Raw genomic sequence first — 21150 nt, forward strand, 5'->3', positions numbered from 1 at the left:
TTCTTTTGCTGCTTTCTTCTTGTCCAGCTCTTGGTTTTTAGACCGCTTTCGCTCCCCTACCTATTGGTTGCTGATTCTACATTTCGATTCTTTGTAAATGAATGCATCTTCATTTACAATCTGCAGAGTTTCCGCTTACTCCTAAGGCTGATCCTAGGAGCTGCAAAGGAAAATTTCTTCCAGAAAAAAGGAAAAATTTGAACCTTCCTTCTTCCACTATTGAGCCTGATTTCTGTGTACCTAGGAGAAAAATTAGAAACTCTATACCTGTAGCACTGCATGATCGACTAGACGATTGCTTTAATCGTTCTGATAGCGTTGTCCAAGCTCTCAACTTTGACAAAGAGGATTTGCTTATGAACAATCTTTTTGAAAATCCAGTTGAGTATTGTTCTTCAGCCCATGTTTCTGTGAACTCTGAAGAGCTTTATCCTCTCACAACTACAAGTGAGACAGGTCAATTTCTGCAACAAAAGGATGGATCTTTTAAGGAGCAAAATTCTATAATTAGATCTGCTTGCTCTGTTCCTGTGGTGTCGATTGACAAGCCCAACAGCTCTTCTCGCCTTTCTGAGAGCATCCTGCAACCTTCTTGCATAGGCAAAGATCCTCTACTTGCTCCTGAACTTTTTGAAAATGTTGTTGAGTACTTTTCTTTGCCCAAGATTCATATGAAATCTGGTCAACTGCAATCTCTCTTCACTGGTAGGCACCAAATATTTCGTTTTGGAAAAAATATGCCACCCTCTGAGAACCACACTTGTGAGACAGTTTTTGCTTCTCAAGGTATATTTTTTAAACAGCAACTATTCTCAACACAATCCTGTTGAGAATTCTTGAATTCCCACGCATACTAATTGTGTTCGCTGAAATGACATTAGCCCCTTTTGGTTAGCTTATTTCTTAATACGGTTGCAGAAACCACCTCTGTTCAGGATAGACAATCTACCCATTCTATTGGAAAAAATGATTATGTGAGGAAAGCAACAACAATTTCCCACTCTTCTGGTTTCTCATGTAAAGTGCAACCTTCGACCCGAAACCGCTGTTCTCGTCGCCGTGTGAGAAAGCAAACTCCGAGTTGGCATTTTATTTTTCAATAGCTATTTCGGATATTTTAGATGCCATTGCTAATTAGCCTAATAGAGGCACAACTTAGTTCGCTTCTCAGCTATAGTTTCAAAATAAATGCAGCTGCACCTAAAAGAGGGAGGCAACGATGAATTTTTCCGATCAATGAAATCCCACACGAAGCTTTAACTCTTCCAGATGCTCCTGATTGTGAGCACTGTGGAGCCAAGAGGTTCCATTTGGAACCTCCTAACTTTTCCTGCTCTGAAGGAGATATTTCTATCGTGGCTCCGTCGATGCCTTATGATCTTAAACGCTTATTTATCGAAAATGATGAGGAAAGTGCTCATTTCAGAAACAATGTTCGGTCCTATAATAACAACTTGGGATTCACATCCTTCGCTGCAAAATATGATCATGAACTGACCAAGAACACGAAAGGTGTTTATACTTTCCGTGTTCAAGGTCAGGTCTACCATTTCCTTAATAGTTTGGTGCAGTCATATGAAAGACCTTCTGGAATTCAGTTTTACTTTTTTGATTCTGATGAAGAATTAGCAAAGAGGATTGGAAGTTCTGATAAGTTGCGTGAAAGCACTTTAAGATTGCTTATGTGTATCCTTTCAAACAATCCTTATGCTAAATTCTTTAAGAATCTCAGAAATGTCCCAAACATTGACACCTATAAAATTGTTTTGAATTGTTATCCCGGTTTGGACCAGCGTGTCTATAATCTTGCTACGGCCTCTCAAGTTGCTGCCATATGGAGTGAGGATGACGATGAATCGACAGATAGAAATATTCATATTCAAGTTTATATCCACTCTAATACCAGCCATAGAATTAAGCATTACTATGGCTGTTATGATCCTTTGCAGTACCCTATTCTCTTTCCTCAAGGTGAATGTGGATGGCACCATGGTGTTAAAAAACTTCGCAAGAGGAAGAGAAAGGCATATTCTTGTAAGGATGATTTAAATGTTGATCCTTCCTCTGTTGATAGCCCTTCACATTTACTCGATTTGGAACGTAGAGGCAAGTGTATTTCTTGCTATTTGAGGCTATTAGCGTGAGCATCATAATTTTTTCATCATTAGTTTGACATTTTTTACTTCTTCTTTATAGCCGCTAAATATGGAAAGAATGAAGAGGACACTGTATCAGCTAGAGAATATTATTGTTATAGGTTTCAAATAAGAGACAGCGATGAGGTGATGTTGCTGCACTGTCTTAGACTTCTACAACAATTTTCAGTTGATTCCTATGTGAAGATAGAAACTTCTAGGCTGGACTTTCATAGACACCGACAAAATGTTGTCAGATCAGAACTTCTTCAAAGGGTATTGGATAGTGTCTCTCTAGGCCAAACTGAGGGTTCTAGAGTTGGTCGTAGGATAGTGCTGCCCGCTTCCTTTATAGGTGGTCCCAGAGACATGAGGTGCTGCTATCTTGATGCAATGGAATTTGTACAAAAATACGGAAAACCGGACATTTTTCTTATCATGACCTGCAATCCCGCATGAAAAGAAATTCAATGCAATATGAAGTATCATGAGAAGCCGCAGGATAGGCCTGATCTTTTAGCTAGAGTTTTTAGAGCTAAGTTTGAAATGCTTAAACACGAACTCTTGAATAGGCAGATTTTTGGTGAGGTGGCAGCATGCGCCTATGTTATTGAGTTTCAAAAACGGGGATTTCCACATGCTCATTTGTTACCCATTTTGAAGCCTCAATTTAAGCTGCTCAATCCAGATTCATACGACAAGGTAGTCTGCGCTGAATTACCTGATTGCCTTCAGTATCCTCACCTCTACTCTCTTGTTGTAAAGCATATGATCCATGGTCCTTGTGGAGACATGGATAAAAGTTGCCCCTGTATGAAAGATGGTTCCTGCAAGAATCACTATCCAAAAATTTTTTGCCCTCATACAACCCATGGTGAAGATAGTTACCCATATTATAGAAGAAAGGATGATGGCAAGAAAGCGAAAGTTCGCAGATTCACCCTTGACAATAGGTGGGTTGTGCCTTACAACCCTTATCTTCTTGCTTTGTTCGATTGCCACATGAATGTGGAGATTTGTTCTACCATTAAACTGGTCAAGTACCTGTATAAGTATGTGTTCAAGGGACATGATCTGGTCTCTTTTAGGATTATGACGGATGATAGTGCTACTGATACTGACGAGATTAAAGAGTTCCAAAAAGGTAGATACATTTCACCTCAGGAAGCGTTTTGGCGCATCTATGAGTTCCGTTTATACTCTCCAAGTTCACCTTCCAAATCAGCAGCTTGTTTCTTTTCCGAAAAAACTCAGATTTGCTGCTGTTGTTAGCAAGAGTTTATTTTTCTAAGACCATGCTAACTGAGTTTTTCAAGATGAATGCAACCAATGCAACCGCTGAAAACCTGAAATGCTTTTTGTCGAAGATATTATCTCCTATGATTATGGGAGATATTATCTTCCATAATTATCTCCCATGATTATGAGAGATATTACCTCCCATGATTATGGGATTTTATTGCTTATGATCAATCAAGTTTGAATAGATAGGATATGAGTTGATTATGTAATCCCTAAAATCATGGTTCTATTACCTTAAGTGGTGGCAGAACTATGATAGGGTTGTCCTATAAATGCCTACCTTGTAAGCATATTTTAGGGTGTGGGAAAATAAAGAAAAGTAGAGTTTTTTGTTCATTTTCCTTTTCTTTTAAAATTTACATGGTATCAGAGCTCCGGCTCTGTACCAATTCCTGCCATGAACTACCGAGCAGCCATGACTGGATCGACTGCTCACACAAGAGAAGACTCATCCTCGTCTTCAGTAGTTATCCAAACTACAGATTACTCCGCTTCAAATTCTTCTTCCCTACAAATAACCGTTCATAAATTAAATGGTTCCAATTATCTGGAATGGGCTCAATCTGTAAAAATGGCTATCGATGGCAGAGGTAAACTCAGCCACCTTACTGGAGAAATTCAACAACCAGCTGCTGAAGATCCCAATTTGAAGAGATGGCATTCAGAGAACTCTCTAGTTATCGCTTGGTTGATAAACTCTATGGAACCAGCGATAGGAAAGCCACACTTATTTCTGCCCACAGCCAAGGATGTGTGGGACGCTGTCCGGGATATGTATTCCGATATAGAGAATTCGTCTCAAATTTTCAATCTCAAGACGAAATTGTGGAAATCAAGACAAGAAGATAGAGATGTTACAACCTATTACAATCAGATGGTAACTTTATGGCAGGAATTGGATCTTTGTTATGAGGATGAATGGGATTGCCGTGTAGACAGTGTTCGATACAAGAAACGGGAGGAGAACGACAGAGTCTATGTCTTCTTGGCCGAACTAAATCAAGAACTTGATGAGGTGCGAGGTCGTATTTTGGGCAGGAAGCCTCTCCCCTCCATTCGTGAAGTATTTTCTGAGGTCAGAAGAGAAGAATCAAGGCGTAAGGTGATGCTAAAGTCCAAGGCAGAGGATGAAGTTGAGACTTCATCATTGGTTTCGAAGGGGACAGATTTGGATGGAGATAAAAGAAGGAAGCCTTGGTGTGAACACTGTAAAAAGTCGTGGCACACAAAGGACACGTGCTGGAAATTACATGGGAAACCATCGAATTTCAAGAAGAAAAATGGAGGTGATAGCAAGGTATTGCAGACTGTGAATGAGGATTCTCAAAAGCAACAAACTGACTCTGAGACACCAGCCTTCACAAAGGAACAATTAAGCCAACTGTACAAACTCTTTAAGTCTCCACAATTTTCAGTCACTGAGACAAAAAGCTTCACTCCTTTCTGTTCTTTTGCTAAAAATGGTAATCGTTTTACTATTGCTCTTTCATGTAATACATCAAATGCATCTTGTCCACAGATTGTATGGGTTATTGATTCTGGAGCCACTGACCATATGACTAGTTTGTCACAATTATTTTCTACCTACAGTCCATGTGCAGGCAATAAAAGGGTCAAGGTTGCTGACGGATCATTATCCGTCATAGCTGGCATAGGTTCCGTTGTCATCTCTCCTACTATAACACTTCATAGAGTTCTTCATGTTCCAAAGTTATCATGCAATTTGCTGTCCATAAGTAAATTAACTAGGGATCTCAAGTGTCGGATTAATTTTTTCCCCTCTTTTTGTGAGTTTCAGGAACTGACCACGGGGAGGATGATTGGATGTGCTAGAGAAAATGGGGGACTTTACCTCCTTGAAGATGGATCAAATATGACAACACCAATCAAAAACACATGTTACGGGTCCGTCTCTATTACTAGTAATAAAGAGATTATGTTATGGCACTTTAGACTAGGACATCCTAGTTTTTATTACATGAAATACTTATTTCTAGATTTGTTTAAGAATAAAGATTCATCTTCCTTTCAATGTGAAATCTGCGAATTGGCTAAACATCATCGGTCTACATTTTCTATACATCCTTATCAACCCTCAAAACCGTTTTTTCTATTACATACTGATGTTTGGGGTCCCTCTAGAATTTCAACTTCATTTGGAAAAAAATGGTTTGTTACATTCATCGATGATCACACAAGAGTTTGTTGGGTGTATTTGTTAAGAGAGAAATCAGAGGATGCAAGTGTGTTTCAAAAATTCTACAGCATGGTTTTGACACAATTTCAAGAAAAAATCAAAATTGTTCGGAGTGACAATGGAAAAGAATATTTCAATAAAATTTTAGGAAGTTTTTTTCTTGAAAAAGGGATTGTGCATCAAAGCTCCTGCAATGATACCCCACAACAGAATGGGGTAGCTGAAAGAAAAAATAAACATCTTTTAGAAGTGGCGAGGGCATTACTTTTTTCAAGAAATGTTCCTAAATATCTATGGGGCGAAGCAATTTTAACTGCTACATATCTCATAAACAGAATGCCCTCAAGAACCTTGAATTTCCAAACTCCTCTGAATTTTTTCAAAACAATTTATCCCATGTCTCGATTAACATATGAAGTCTCATTAAAGGTGTTTGGGTGCATAGCCTTTGTTCACAATCATGAACAAGGTCGAAGCAAGTTAGACCCTCGAGCAAGGAAATGCATTTTTGTTGGATATGCACCCACGCAAAAGGGGTATAAATGCTTTGACCCCATTTCGAAAAAATGTTTGTAACTATGGATGTAACATTTTTTGAAGATAAACCTTTCTTTGGAGATCCTCTTCAGGGGGGGACTCGGCATGTAGAAGAACTTGTAGAAGATGATGATGTTTTTCGTATTGAAAATCAAATTCCTGATCAAAATTTTTCTGATTTTTTAGAAGAATCTACAGCACAATTTCCTCAACAAGAATCTTTTCAAGATAATAATCCTGAAAAATCAAATGATACTCTTCAATTTGCCCGTCAAAAGGATTTTGAAAAACGTGAAAAAATTGATCAGGGATTAGAAGAGAATCTCTTGTCTTTAGTGCCAATAACAGAGTCGAATTCTCTTAGTGAAAGAGATGGGAATGTAACTGAAAAAACCCTGAAAACCTATGTCAGGAAAAATCATCGAGGAAAAGATAAAGCTCCCCCTTCTCTTCACAACAAGGAATCCGAGCCTAGGGCAGAATTTGATGTTTTTGAGTCATCAGATAAAGTTTCCTCTGATTCAAAGATTGCTGATTTGGATCTTCCTATTGCACTTCGAAAGGGAGTGCGTTCTTGTACCAAACACCCTATGACTAACTATGTCTCTTATGAAAAGTTATCCCCTACTTTCTTGACATTTACTTCACAACTTTCTTCTGTGGAAATTCCAAAGAATGTACAGGAAGCATTACAAGTTCCAGAGTGGAGAAAGGCTATTGAAGAAGAGATGTATGCTCTTGAGAAGAATCAAACATGGGAAGTAACAAACCTGCCACAAGGGAAAAAGACAGTAGGGTGTAAATGGGTCTTTACCATCAAGTATAATTCTGATGGGACATTGAAACGGTACAAAGCTCGATTGGTGGCTAAAGGATTTACTCAAACCTACGGGATCGATTATCTTGAAACTTTTGCTCCAGTGGCAAAATTAAACACTATTAGGGTGCTTCTCTCAATAGCAGTAAACCTTGATTGGCCACTCCAACAACTTGATGTCAAAAATGCATTTTTAAATGGTGATCTGGAGGAAGAGGTGTACATGGATTCTCCCCCTGGATTTGAAGGGAAGTTTCAGTCTAGAGTTTGCAAGCTAAAAAAATCGTTATATGGTCTCAAACAATCTCCTAGGGCCTGGTTTGGAAAATTTACTAGGTCGGTAAAGGATCAAGGCTATACCCAAGCTCAGAGTGATCACACCATGTTTGTTAAACACTCCAAGGACGGGAAGATAGCAGTACTCATTGTGTACGTGGATGATATCATCCTCACAGGAGATGACTTAATTGAGATGGAACGGCTGAAGAAAAGTCTTGCTTCTAGCTTTGAAATCAAAGATTTGGGAACACTACGATATTTCTTAGGGATGGAGGTAGCTCGGTCCAAGAAGGGCATGGTTGTGTCCCAACGCAAGTATGTTTTGGATCTTTTAAAGGAAACAGGGATGAGTGGATGTCGACCTGCAGACACTCCTATGGATCCGAATCACAAGTTAGCAGATATAAAAGATGGAACACCAGTTGATACTGCTCGATACCAAAAGTTAGTAGGCAAGCTAATTTACTTGGCTCACACTCGTCCTGATATAGCTTTTTCAGTGAGTGTTGTGAGCCAGTTTATGCATTCTCCATATGAAGAGCACCTTGATGCAGTATATCGAATTCTGAGGTACTTAAAAAGTACTCCAGGAAAGGGATTGTTCTTTAAAAGAGGAGATCGAAAGACCATTGAAGCTTATACAGATGCTGATTGGGCAGGATCAGTCATTGATAGAAGATCAACCTCGGGGTATTGTACCTTTGTATAGGGCAATTTGGTTACTTGGAGAAGTAAGAAACAAAGTGTTGTAGCTCGTAGTAGTGCAGAGGCAGAGTACCGAGCTATGGCTCATGGTGTGTGTGAGATGTTATGGCTGAAGAGAGTTTTAGAGGAGCTAAAAAGACCTATTGAACTACCAATGAGGCTCTATTGTGATAACCAGGCGGCAATTAGCATAGCTCATAATCCTGTGCAACATGATAGAACCAAACATATTGAGATTGACCGCCACTTCATAAAAAAGAAACTTGAAGGAGGAATTATCTGCATGCCATTCGTTCCATCAGCTCAGCAGATAGCTGACATTCTCACCAAAGGACTCCTCAGACCAAACTTTGAACTTCTTACAAGCAAGTTGGACATGATAAATATATATGCACCAACTTGAGGGGGGGTGTCGAAGATATTATCTCCTATGATTATGGGAGATATTATCTTCCATAATTATCTCCCATGATTATGAGAGATATTACCTCCCATGATTATGGGATTTTATTGCTTATGATCAATCAAGTTTGAATAGATAGGATATGAGTTGATTATGTAATCCCTAAAATCATGGTTCTATTACCTTAAGTGGTGGCAGAACTATGATAGGGTTGTCCTATAAATGCCTACCTTGTAAGCATATTTTAGGGTGTGGGAAAATAAAGAAAAGTAGAGTTTTTTGTTCATTTTCCTTTTCTTTTAAAATTTACACTTTTATAAAGATTTCCCTCAGCATTTCGTTTGGTCTTCCAAGTATAAACACTAGACGGAAAGGAAGCGTCGAAAGGTGATAGGTAGACTTGTTAGTGTTAATCCAAGAGAAGGAGAGAGGTACTATCTAAGGCTTTTCTTAAATCATATTCCTGGACCGATATCATTTGATGATCTCTTGACTGTTCATGATAAAAAAATGAACTCGTTGAGAGAGGCTGCTCTAGCGCTTGGGTTGTTGCAATCTGATACGTATATAGAAGAAATACTTGAGGAAGCCGCTGCATTTCAAATGCCATCTTCGCTCAGATTATTATTTGCTACTCTCCTGGTCTATTGTTCTCCAACTGATCCTACGATGTTGTGGAAAAAATTTGAATTGGACTTTTTTAGAGATTATCAGCGGCACAAACAATCTCATGATTACTCTCCTACTGAAATTAGGGGATTAGTTCTTGCTGATATCAACAAATCACTTCGGCAGATGGGTACAATCATTGCTGCGTATCAGTTACCATTAGATGACCTTGTTAGTGTGGATCAAGTTCACTTAACAAAAGAGATAGAGGCTGAAAGAAACATAGACATACCACCGGAAGATCTGCTAATGTCTTTAATGTCGCGCCTCATTTTTTATAAGAAAAATAAATGGTTTAAAAATGAATTTTGATTCAATTTTTTGGTTGGAAAATGAATTTTTGATTTGAAAAGAAAATGAAAAGCATGGGTCTAAATGGGACATGAAAATGCGACGATTTGACCCAAAATATAGTTTAAAAAGGGTTTATTGAATGAAAAAATGGAGTCGCCACTTGGTATAGAGTTAAGGTGTACCAAGTCACCTAAAATGAAATTTTAAAGAAAAAATGGAAAACCCTTTTTAAACGACTCCAAATCTACGTAAATCAAAGAAAAAGGTTCGGGAGTCACAATTGAAGAAAGGGAAGGCAAGGATAAAAATCCGAGGCACCCTTTCGACCTAACCAAGGCTAGTTGCGTGATTTAGTCAAAAATTTCCTTGTGTTAACCAAAGAATTTATCACATTTGGATGTACTATATGAATGCAAACCCTAGACCTAGGGGGGTATCGGGGGGGGCAAAATTTCTCTTCAAAGCTTGAATGGTGCCAATCACATTAATTGTGATGCCCAATAATGACTCTTTGGAGAGGTCGCGCATAATACAAAAATATGAGACTCTAAGAAGAGAAAAATGATAAAATAATTATAGAAATATACATGTCTTAAAGGAATGCATCATGTCGGGGACGGGGAACTAATGTTCGTGACTCAATTTTCCCTTTTAATAGAGGGAATACGAGCGTGCTAAGGCTAGAAAAGCCAAACTCGTCCATATCCCGTATCCAAGGGGCTATTCCCTAATCTAATCAAGCAAATGCACTACCCTAATCCTAATTCTAAAATGAAATGCAAGTCTAATGTCATGTATCATACATAGGGGTATATATATAGGAAAATTAGGAATAAGGGATATACGTATAAGGAGAATATCATACAAAATGATAAAAGGCCCTAGAAAGTGAAAAATATGCATGAGATGGAGTGATTTTATCATGCAATCATGATCTAATGCGCGAAGGGCTCCTAAGGGTCTAGCGTTGGACTAGCCCATATTTCTACTTTCTCACTAGCGTTGGACTAGTGAGAAATCGAACAAGAAAACCACAACTAGCGTGGGACTAGTGTGGTGTCGAGAAATGAATCACAACTAGCGTTGGAGTAGTGTGATAACGCCACTCATTAATTACAATCAAATAAATCATGTAAGACTTAATAAAAACATGCAAACACATAAATCACATATAGCACATAACACATAAGCATGATATCTAGATGCAAGACCCTAAGAAATCGGTAACACATAGCACATAGGCATGCAAGTCACATAAGACAAAAATAAAGCAAATAAACCTTAACTATTACATTCGGGGAGCCCGACTACAATCTAAAGGGGAAATAATAATAAAAATAAATACCTAACTATTACAATTGTGGCATTTCATTGCCTTTCAAATAATTGAAATTGAAAATAAAATAAATATTCAAAATTTAAACAAATAAAGCAAATAAAGAAATTGGATAAAAAACATTCAAAAGGCATGCAATTAAACACATAAAGTCATATAATGCACATAGGGTCAAATAAAGTGAAAATAAGGGATAGAGTGTACCTCTCTTGAGTCGGGACCCTAGTGATACGAATTTACTTATTTACCCTCCAAAATAATAAAAGGGTCAAGGTACCACTTTAATTAATAAATAATCACATGAAATGGGGATAAGCAAGAAATTGAGTCAATCCAAGGCGTGTAAAGGAAGGTGAACAACCCATGCAACATTGAAACAAGTAATGACTTAAATGCAAAAACTAAAGAAATTTGAGGGGTCAAATTGAATGAATTTTTCAATTGTTTGGGCCATAGTGAAATGAAAGGAGGCTTGGGGGGCCAAAGTATAATTTTTAGAAATTATCCATGCATGCAAATGAAAGCTTCCAGCAAACCAACGCTTTCTTTGCTTCTACCATTTTTTGCTGCGAATTTACAGCTTGTGAGCAAACCAGAGAAAAAAAAACATTATTGACACAAGATTTAAATGTACAAACAAAGTGATGAAACCCAATTTGTGAGCTATTGCAGGAATCAAAAACATGAGAGCTAACGCAGCTTCATGCAAAAACATGAGAAAAACTTCTGCAATTTTTCTGCTGTAAGTTCGCAGCTCCAGCTCACGTGAATGATATAGAAATTGTACAAAATGCACATTGTTCATCAACTTAACTCACCCGCCTCTCCAAATATCAATCTTAACATTGATCAAACATGGTTGCCTAGGTGGAGAGGATTCAAACTATCCCAAACCGAGAAGATTCGAAACAAGAAAGCGAGGAAACACACCAAAAAAGCATTTGACATGTTAACTCTCGGACCATGAAGCAAATAAAGTACTAGACATCTACACAAAGAGCTCCGAGACAAACAACATGCAACCATGAAGGGACTTATGGTGAACATGTTCATAATATGCCCATGGAACAACAGTTCAATTTGAATGCAACAAACAACCAAATTCGCAAGACGACCAACCCAAAACAAGATAAAGAAGCTGATGGCTTCAAATAACTCCAATGCCAACCAAACCAAAATCTTTCAAACAAGCTATTGAGCAAGACTCCACAAAGATGTAAGAAAACAGCCATTTGAACAAATGAGCAAACAGGAGCCCGGGAAATGCAGACAGCATAACAAAAGGTAGCAGTAACATGGAGATTTGCAACAATTTCTTTTGTCCAGAAAACCTCCTTGATAGCATTGTTAGCAACACCAATGCACATACCTACTCCCAACAAATTCAATGACGCTACTACATGTGAAATCTGATCCCAGGAAAAGGAAAAAAAAAAAAACAAGCATTCTAAAGACAACATTCTGCAAATTTTAGTTTTTCTTCCGCAATTTCATAATTCGGCTAGGACGTTTATGTGAAAAGAATTAAACCAAGCCTACTAATTCCCTTAACCGAATCCAAATGCTATGATCCTCATACCAGCCACCAAAAAGTGACTCAATGTATCTAAGAAGCAAGAACGTGAAACAAGGGAAAAGGGAGATGTCCTATGAGCTTTTGAGCTCCAAAGTACCAAAACGACCTGACCATTTGCCAAACTTCAACCCAAATTTCAGGAACAACAAAAAATGTGAATCGGAAAGTGCGCATGAAAGGAAGCTAATGACTTATGTCCCTGATTCCCATCAAGGAGATTATAAACACAGCTTTGGGAAAGCGAAAATGCCAACGAAGTGCAAGGAAACAACAAAAAACTCTTTCGGGCCATTTTTTTTACTTCGGGCATCTAGAGATCTAACATGATGAAACAGCCATCAACCTGAGGGCAGACTTCAACATAAACAAGATGCGAACCATGGGAAACAGAAAACAACGGACATGCAAATCTGGTAAAATGAAAGAAAATTTACAATTTGCTGGGAACACAAATTTTTATCCCTCCAAATCCAGGCCAAACTCACACATCAGCCGTAAACCGAAGGAGCAGAAAACAACGGGAAAACTAATGGAACTTCAACAAAAATCAAAGGAAACTTAATCAAGAAAACAAACAACGGAAAAAATCTGGCTTAACTCACTCCCGTGGATTACAGCCTTTTCCTCCCCTGAACCCACCAACCATACTCACGGATTTCCAGATAGACCCGCATGGGAAGATGAAAACAAGTGTAAAAGGCAAAAATTTTCAGCACTCTAACATAAACCAGCAACCCATAAGCAGCTCCAGGGTGAAGAAACGTTACCTTTGGCTTTTAACCGAAGCTTTGATGTGACCGAAAGATGAAGGCTTTGTTCTCCTTCTTTCCCCGCAGCCGCTTCTCCTTGTTTGATCTCTTGTTTCCCTTTTTCCGTTTCTTTTCTCAGTCCCCAATCCCTCGGTCTCTTCCTCTCGCTCAGCTCTCTGTTCTCCCTCTCCTGTCCCGTCACACACTCACCCCCTTTGCTCTCCTTTTTGCTCAGCCGCCCGAAGCCTTCTTTTTTAGCATCTGTTTCTTTTGCTCCTTTTCCCAACCTCAAACCCTAGCCGTCACTCCTCCTATTTCCAAACCCCAGCCGCTGTACATTTTTCCCTCCACCTTCCAGCCGTCACTAGTCCTTTTTTCTTTTTTTTGCCGTCTGTTGTTTTTTCCTTTTATATGGGAACCCTAGGTTCAAAGTTCATTTTGATGGCTCCAAATGATTCCAACACCCAGCCTCCCTCCTAGCCATTGATCATGGCTTTTGATAGATAAAATGCAAGAAAACCGCAGGAGCTCTCTTTTTTCATTTTTCATTTTCACCATTCATTTTTCTTTTCTCTCTTTTTTTTTTTTTTTTTTTTTTTTTACAAACAAAGCAGTAAAAGTCGAATGAAAAAATAAGATTCAAACAAATGAAATGCCCTATAAATTTAATTTTGACTGATGGTTTTGTGTTTCTGCTTTTTCCCCTTTTTCCTTTTTTTTTAATTTAATTTAATTAAATAACAATAACGAAAAAATAATAGTTAAAATAAAAAAACTAGAATAAAATGAACAAAAACTAGGAACAAAGGATAAAACAAAAGGCTAAGATTTTCCCTGTATTTGATTAATGATTTTTCCTCTCTTTTCTCAATTAATAAACAATAAAAAGAAATAAAACATATTTTTATGAATAATTTTCTCTTTTTGACAATTTTTATGCTAAAAGCCTTAACAATAAAATAAACAGCTAAAAAGGAAAGAATGAATACAAAAAATAAAAATGAAAACTAAAATAAAACAATAGATAATAATAATAATAAATCTAAAATGCTAGACAAATGCTAAAAAAAGTCTAAAACCAAAATCATGAAATTACCAAATAAAAATAGATAAGAATTATCACTAAAAACAAAAATAGAAATAGAAAAAAAAATTATTTAAAATTTTGGTGTCTACATTTAAAATTAAATTCCCAGCAAAAGTATGCTTATAACATGATCCTAGAAGCATGCTTTGCTTCCCAAGGACATTCTTTTTTTATTGATGGTCCTGGAGGTACCGGTAAAACATTTTTATACCGGTCGCTGCTTGCTACTTTAAGATCTCAAGGTTATATAGCCATTGCAGTAGCAACCTCTGGAATTGCAGCATCTATCCTACCTGGAGGAAGAACTTTACACTCAAGGTTCAAGATACCTCTTGATTTCTCAAAGAACAGAACCTGTCAGCTTAGCAAGCAAGGTAGTGTTGCAAAGCTTCTTTCGGAGTCTAAATTGATCTTGTGGGATGAAGCTTCCATGGCAAAACGAGAAACCATTGAGGCATTTGATGATTTGCTTAGAGACATAATGGAATCTGAACTGCCTTTTAGAGGTAAAGTTATTGTTTTTGGTGGGGATTTTTGGCAGACACTACCTGTTATTGAACAAGCAACAAAGGAAGACCTTTTGCAATCTTGCTTTCTCAATTCTCCATTGTGGTATAAGCTTCATAAACTGAAGTTAATAGAAATCATACGAGCTATATTAGATCCTCAATTTTCTGAATTCCTGTTAAGAGTTGGCGAAGGGCGCGAACCTGTGGACTTGAACAGCGAGATAACTTTGTCCAGAGATTTAGTCATTCCTTATTACGATAAAAAAGAATCCTTAAACAGGTTAAATGACTTAATATTGGCCTGTTTTATCCATCTGCTCTTTAGTGTGTACAACTTCTAATTTAACTTCTTTATTAACAGGTTGCTACACTCTGTATTTCCAGATTTAACTCTCTATTCCCTGGATCCGTATAACATGATTAATAGATGTATTCTTACCCCTAAAAATAACTTAGTTGATGAGCTGAATGATATAATGATTAGAAGGTTTCCTAGAGAGCTTCACACTTACATTAGTTCTGACAAAGCTGTTGATCAGCGGCACCAGGGTGATTACGAGGATTTCCTTAATTCTCAGAATCCAAAAGGCCTTCCTCCTCACAGGTTAATGTTAAAAGAAAACTGCCCGATTATACTAATAAGGAATCTAAATCCTGTTGAAGGGCTATGCAATGGCACAAGGCTTATATGTAGAGAGCTTGGGCGACATATTATCTCTGCTGAAATTGTCTTCGGCCAGCATAGAGAAAAGAGAGTTCTCAGTCCAAAGATACCCTTACAAACTTCTGACAACCAAAAGAATTCCATTGCATTCATAAGAACTCAGTTTCCTATCTAACTTTGTTTTGCATTGACCATTAATAAATCTCAAGGACAAACTCTTGATTATGTTGGGATTTACTTGCGAGAACTTGTCTTTTCTCATGGATAGCTATATGTAGCCTTGTCCAGAGCTAGAGCTTCAAGTGAGCTGAAAATACTTATTGTACTTTTGATGGTATAAAAATAGACTGCAAAACTAGAAATGTTGTGTTCAATGAAATTTTTGAATTGAGCCAGCAGTAGAATGTTCATATATTCAGGTATACGTGTACTAGTTTATAGCTGTGTTTACTTGCTGTTAAGGTCTTATCTATACCCAAACCTGTACATTATGATCCTTTTCCCCTTTTTTATAGGAATGTCTAACCTCTTGCCGATTGGGGACATCATGCCTGATATGAAAAACTGGTCTTGTATCATCACAGTTCAGGAGAAACAACAGGCGACAGATTCTATGGGAACACCAACCAAGAAGCAAAAGTTTGTCTTTTATGATTCAGAGGTTGCATTTTAGAACCTGAAACGACCATCAATTATTTGATCTTTTATTTGTTTGTTAATCGTATTTGTTATGTGTAATTTTTTTTCCCTGATAGAGCTCTAAAGTTGAAGGGATAATCTTCAATGCTGATATTCCGAGAATGAGTCCTATGCTGCAAGTTTATAAAAAATATAAGATTTCAAATGCTGATATCAGGACTATTCCGCCAAAGTTTCAAAGTCTTGGATTAACCAAACAGTGGGTGATCACTTCAAAAACTGTCATTGAAGAAGTCAATGGCAATGAAGGCATTATGCCTGCTAAATTTAGTTTTACTCAGTTTGCTGATTTAGCTGAATACATGGATGATAGAAGCAAGTCCGTCGGTGAGTATGCAAATAGTCTATCATTCATGTTTTTATTACAAACTGCAAATATTCTCAGCTTGCCTTCTTTCCCTTTGCAGATGTGCTCGGAGTAGTGATCAGTTCATTGGCCAAGAAAACGATCACTAAAAACTCCAAACAGTCAAATGTTCAAAAATTTGTCCTCCTTAATGAAGAGTGCGAAATGTCTTTTTATCATGCTACGCACCTTTTTACTGACCTTGTCTCGTTTTTCCTATAGCTTTGAATCATTTCCATCCTGAATTTTATGTCAATGTTAGGTCCCAAACTGTCTTGCTTTCTTTATGGGATGATTTTCTTAACAATGAAGGTCAAGTTTTGTTGAATAACATGCAAAGCTATCCCGTTATCATTGGTCGAAGGCTAAAAGTTAGCAACTACAATGGTCTGTTGAACTGCTGTTTTTTTTTTGTATTATGCCCTTTATTTGTATGTCAAGCTTCCTAATCATAATTCAATATTCATTCTATTGTTTATTCTTTAGGTGTTGCTCTCTCTACTTGGTTCGATTCTGCACTCGTTGTTGATCCACCTATACAGGAAGTAAGGCAGCTCAAGAATTGGTGCAATGACTTGAGCTAACATGTTTTTATGCAGCATAGTATCAGCTGTATCATTTTTTCCCAATATTTTCCTTACATGATCTTTTTTTTGTAGGGCAATGAGAAATACTAAGTTGATTGCTGAAATCATTGATGCAAAGAGTTATATTAAATACAATCTTGCGCTTTGTTTAAAAACAGATCAGAAAACTACTCTAATTTGCAATGTTATCCTATCACAGAAGGTGATCAAATAATAAATTGTTATGTAATTTTATAGATTCATATCTATCTAGCCTTTCGTTTGATACTTGTCTATCTTTTAGACTGCCTGGGTCAAGGCAAAGCTCTCTTTTGAACATATCTTCCAGAAATATTGGTATAAGAGCTGTGCGAAGTGTTACCGAGCTACTGCAGCAGACTATGGAATTGAGTTTACTTGTAACTCATGCAAAGAGAAGGACCCTGCTATGCCTAGGTCCTATATTACTACATCATTAACTTTAATTTAGATGCAAAGAGTTCCTGTTAATGTTAATGTTATACAGTGTATCGCCTAAGCACTTTATACTTATGTTTTAGGTGCCGCTTTGACGTTGATTTGAGTGATGACAGTGGAGTTATACCTGCTTCTATCTTTGGAGATCTAGCAGAAAATATTCTCATCTTTACTGCCCTTGAAGCAATGGATCATTTTAATCAGGTAATTTTAACTGCTCAAATTTAATATTCAGTGCGCTATTTACTTGTCACCCTTATATCTTCTGTACTTCTTGCAGAATCTTGAACTGTCACTTGAGTTTGTTCATGCTAGGCTTAAAACAAAGACATTTCTGGTTCACATTAAACCAGTCCAAACACAGCTCGCTGATGCTAGACAGTGTTATACAATTTTATATTGCTCTGAAGTTGAACCATAATTTGGTCATGCTCAGTTGACAGGTGAACCAGAATCTGTCTCGCTTTCTGTAACGACCCCACCTCCCCCTAAGGCGAACCAAAGGGTTTAGCGGGCCGCCTGCCCAGCTCTCGCCGGGACTCACTCACTTACTACATTCCTCAAGTAAATTACAAGGTACAACTCAAATAATACATCCAATTCTCCAAAATTACATATCATAAGCGAAGCGGAAACTAGTTCTAAGCGTAAAATATAGATTTACATCCGATTCAATTCCAAATATTTATACAGCCCAAAAGTACATAAACCAAAACCAAAACTAAACTATACAAGATATACGCCATCCAGCCACATAAAGATTCAAAAACAAGTTCTTCCTTTACTTCGATCCCTGTGGGGAGAAGAAGATAATAGGGGGTGAGCTAGAAGCTCAGCGAGTGACCAGTAAAATTAACAGCCAAGTATATTTCACAATAAAGCATTGATATGATGTCATGATGCAGTAATCAAATGTTCATTTATTGCTCATGTGAGCCAGTGAATTCTTGTGCTTAAATATCCAATGCTCGTTTAGATCAAGTAACCGTGAAACAGAAGTAAGGAGCCATCGGGCTCCAAAGAATGTGTAAACAATAGTGGAGACATTGGTTCTAAGCACAAGACTTTCCAGGAACTCATTGGAGCCAATTATGTCATGGCACACACCCGAACCCCCAAATGATATGCAATGGAGTAATAAATGCAAGAATTAGTTCAAAAGTAACTTTGGGGACAGTCGAGGGATCACTCACCAACCACAGCGCAGGAACTATCCATCATACCTCATTGTCATGCTCAAGTCCAAGCCCTAGATTACAATGACCATGTCAAGCGAAAGAAAGTCTAAAACCAGCAAGTTCCTATCACCTTTGGCATTTTAATCACAAGTAAAGCTATACTTATCCACTTGAAACAAATCTTGTGGCGTTACAAAACTAAGACATATCCCAACATCTCTTATGCAGACCTCCAAAGCCAAATCATACATTTTCAAGGTCAAAACTCGAATTCTTAGAGGAAAGTAGAAACTGTACGTGAAACAGGGCTTAAGGCCAGTCAAGGATATCTCGGTCAATCTGAAAATTTTGCAGGTAACCAGCTAACTCATGTATCTACAAGTTCCCTGTTTTGAGCAAGGGCCAATTCAGTCTCTTTTAGGGTCAAACATACAGTGCAAAACAGGACAGATTATATGCGCACATAAGTGAAACAGTTATACAGTAGCAATTTATAACTTAAACGATCGAATATAGTCGAAATTGGCCGAAACGGCTGGAATGGTAACAAAATAACAAAATTAATCCTAAACGGTCCAAAATGGCTAAAACGGTTGAGAAATGCACGTGCGCGTGCGCGGAAATGCAAATGGTACAACATGGTTTACACGATCTTTGACCATAACTGGAGCCATAGTCAATTACTTCTTAAGCTCTTGGAAACTACCGGGACATATCATTTAAGTCGATAGTACAAGGAAAACGAGTTTACATTGGTCATTATATCTTTCCTCAAGAGTACAAGTTCGTTTAGGTTTTTAACGTATAACCCTCGATAACCAAGTAGCAAAGGTCCTTGCTAGTTCAAGTGATAAATACTTAACCTTCACTCAAGTCGCTAATATAGTTTTCTAGTTCTCAAGTAAAAATTCGGGCAGCATGCCCTTTGTGTTTACCTAATTTTCCAGCCATTTAGACTTCATTATTTTTCTCAAACACAACCCAACAACACACATAAAAGCAATTCATGACAAGAGCCGTTCCATAGGCTCACAATATCATAATAACAAGAATTACAATGATAACAAATGCAGAAATTCAACTTAGCACAAGACAGATTTGACGTACGAATGCAGAAATAACATATCCGAAGCTACACTTATCGGATTAAGACGAAACCTATGCCGTTTCGAAATTAAGACACAAGGCTACAATGTTCATGAAGGTCACTTAGTCCAGTTTCTAATGTAACTGGGTCAAATTCTCAAATTACTAAACCAGAAACCAATTCGTCGGCTGTTTAAACGCAGAACACTGTAATGGTCATAACTCAGTCCACACAAGTCCGAATCAGGTGTTCTTAGAGGCATTTTAAAGCTAATACAGAACACTACAACTTTCATGTTTTGGGCCAGAGCTAAATCAGAATGAATCCTGGTCAAAAAACGTGATAAACTGGACTGAACTGAAGAAACGGACTACTGGGAAATACTGAAAACAGTAAGGGTATTTTGGACTTTTCACGTCCTACGTTACTCCGATTGAGCTGAAATTTTGTAGGCACCTATAAAATGCCATTCTCTACAACGTTTCTTCTTTGACCTAAGGCCAAAACAGCCTCTAACATACAGATACAAATTCGGACAGAATGTTGAGCAAATTTTCCAGATTTTGGAATTTTGAGTTTCTAGTGCAACTTTCCTTAATTTCTTGGTCTAATCACTACCACAACACCTTATAAAACCTCAATTGCAACATATGAGCATCATATAATAATTTGGGCAGAATTTCCATAAGCCCTAGTTCACCAAATAAATGGGGGAAAACTTCTAAAACATGCTACTCATCCATAATCTTACCATAAAATCAAGTTGCCAAGCTTACTTTAACAAATTTGAAAGCAAAACTTAGAGAGATAAACTCTCTTACCTTGAATAGAAGTCACTACGAGTAGCCCAAGCTTTCTCCTTCAAAAATCACACCACAAGCCACTAGCTAGTCACTCAAGAACAAGTTTAATCGGTTTACTTTGTTGGATTTCTTCCTAAGTTGTTGGATTTGAAGATGAAATGGAATGTTTTCCTTTGGGTTTTTCTTCTTGCTTCTCACGGCCAGCACCAGCAGAAATGAAGAAGAAATTGGCTAAGTGTTGGAGTTAAATGGATGGTAATGGTCTTGGTTAAGAAGCCATGAGGTGGTGACAAGTGTCACCACCACCACCTCTTTTTTTTTTCTCTTTCTTTCTTGCCTTTCTTGGCCACTAATTTCGGTCAACCTTGCTGCAATTTAAGAAGATATTATGTACAAAAGTCAACAAACTTGTTGGGTAAGAAAAATGGTGGTCAAGCAGTGCGTTCAATCGGTAATGCGCGGGACCCGCCGGATCGCGCCGTTTTTCTTAAAAACTCACGTACTAGGGTTTTTACTTCCCATTCACTAACCTTATATCATTGCTACTAGTCACATATTATTTCTCAGTTAAAAGTCACTTTTAATCCCCAAACTTAATCCTTGCTCCGTACCGAAAATTCATCCGGCGGAAAAATCGCGAAAACCCTAATTTGCTCAAATCTTGAAACCGAAGTGTGAAACCCTATTTTCTTGGTTCATTGGCACTTATTGTGGGGTGATTGAGTAGTAGGGCCA

At 37.7% G+C, this 21150-nt stretch overlaps 1 protein-coding gene across 1 annotated transcript; it reads left to right on the forward strand.

The window, feature by feature from the left end:
* The first annotated feature begins 2612 nt into the window (after nucleotides 1–2612).
* On the forward strand, nucleotides 2613–3407 carry LOC113777354. The gene has a single exon (XM_027322388.1). It carries the CDS (start codon nucleotides 2613–2615, stop codon nucleotides 3405–3407), a length of 795 nt encoding a protein of 264 aa, XP_027178189.1.
* Nucleotides 3408–21150: the final 17743 nt, after the last annotated feature.

The sequence above is a fragment of the Coffea eugenioides genome, chromosome 7 (assembly GCF_003713205.1).
Source record: "Coffea eugenioides isolate CCC68of chromosome 7, Ceug_1.0, whole genome shotgun sequence".
In the NCBI taxonomy this organism is placed as follows: Eukaryota; Viridiplantae; Streptophyta; class Magnoliopsida; order Gentianales; family Rubiaceae; genus Coffea; species Coffea eugenioides.

Excerpts from the sequence above, each read along its gene's own strand:
- LOC113777354 (XM_027322388.1), top strand. The coding sequence starts at position 2,613 with ATGAAGTATCATGAGAAGCCGCAGGATAGGCCTGATCTTTTAGCTAGA.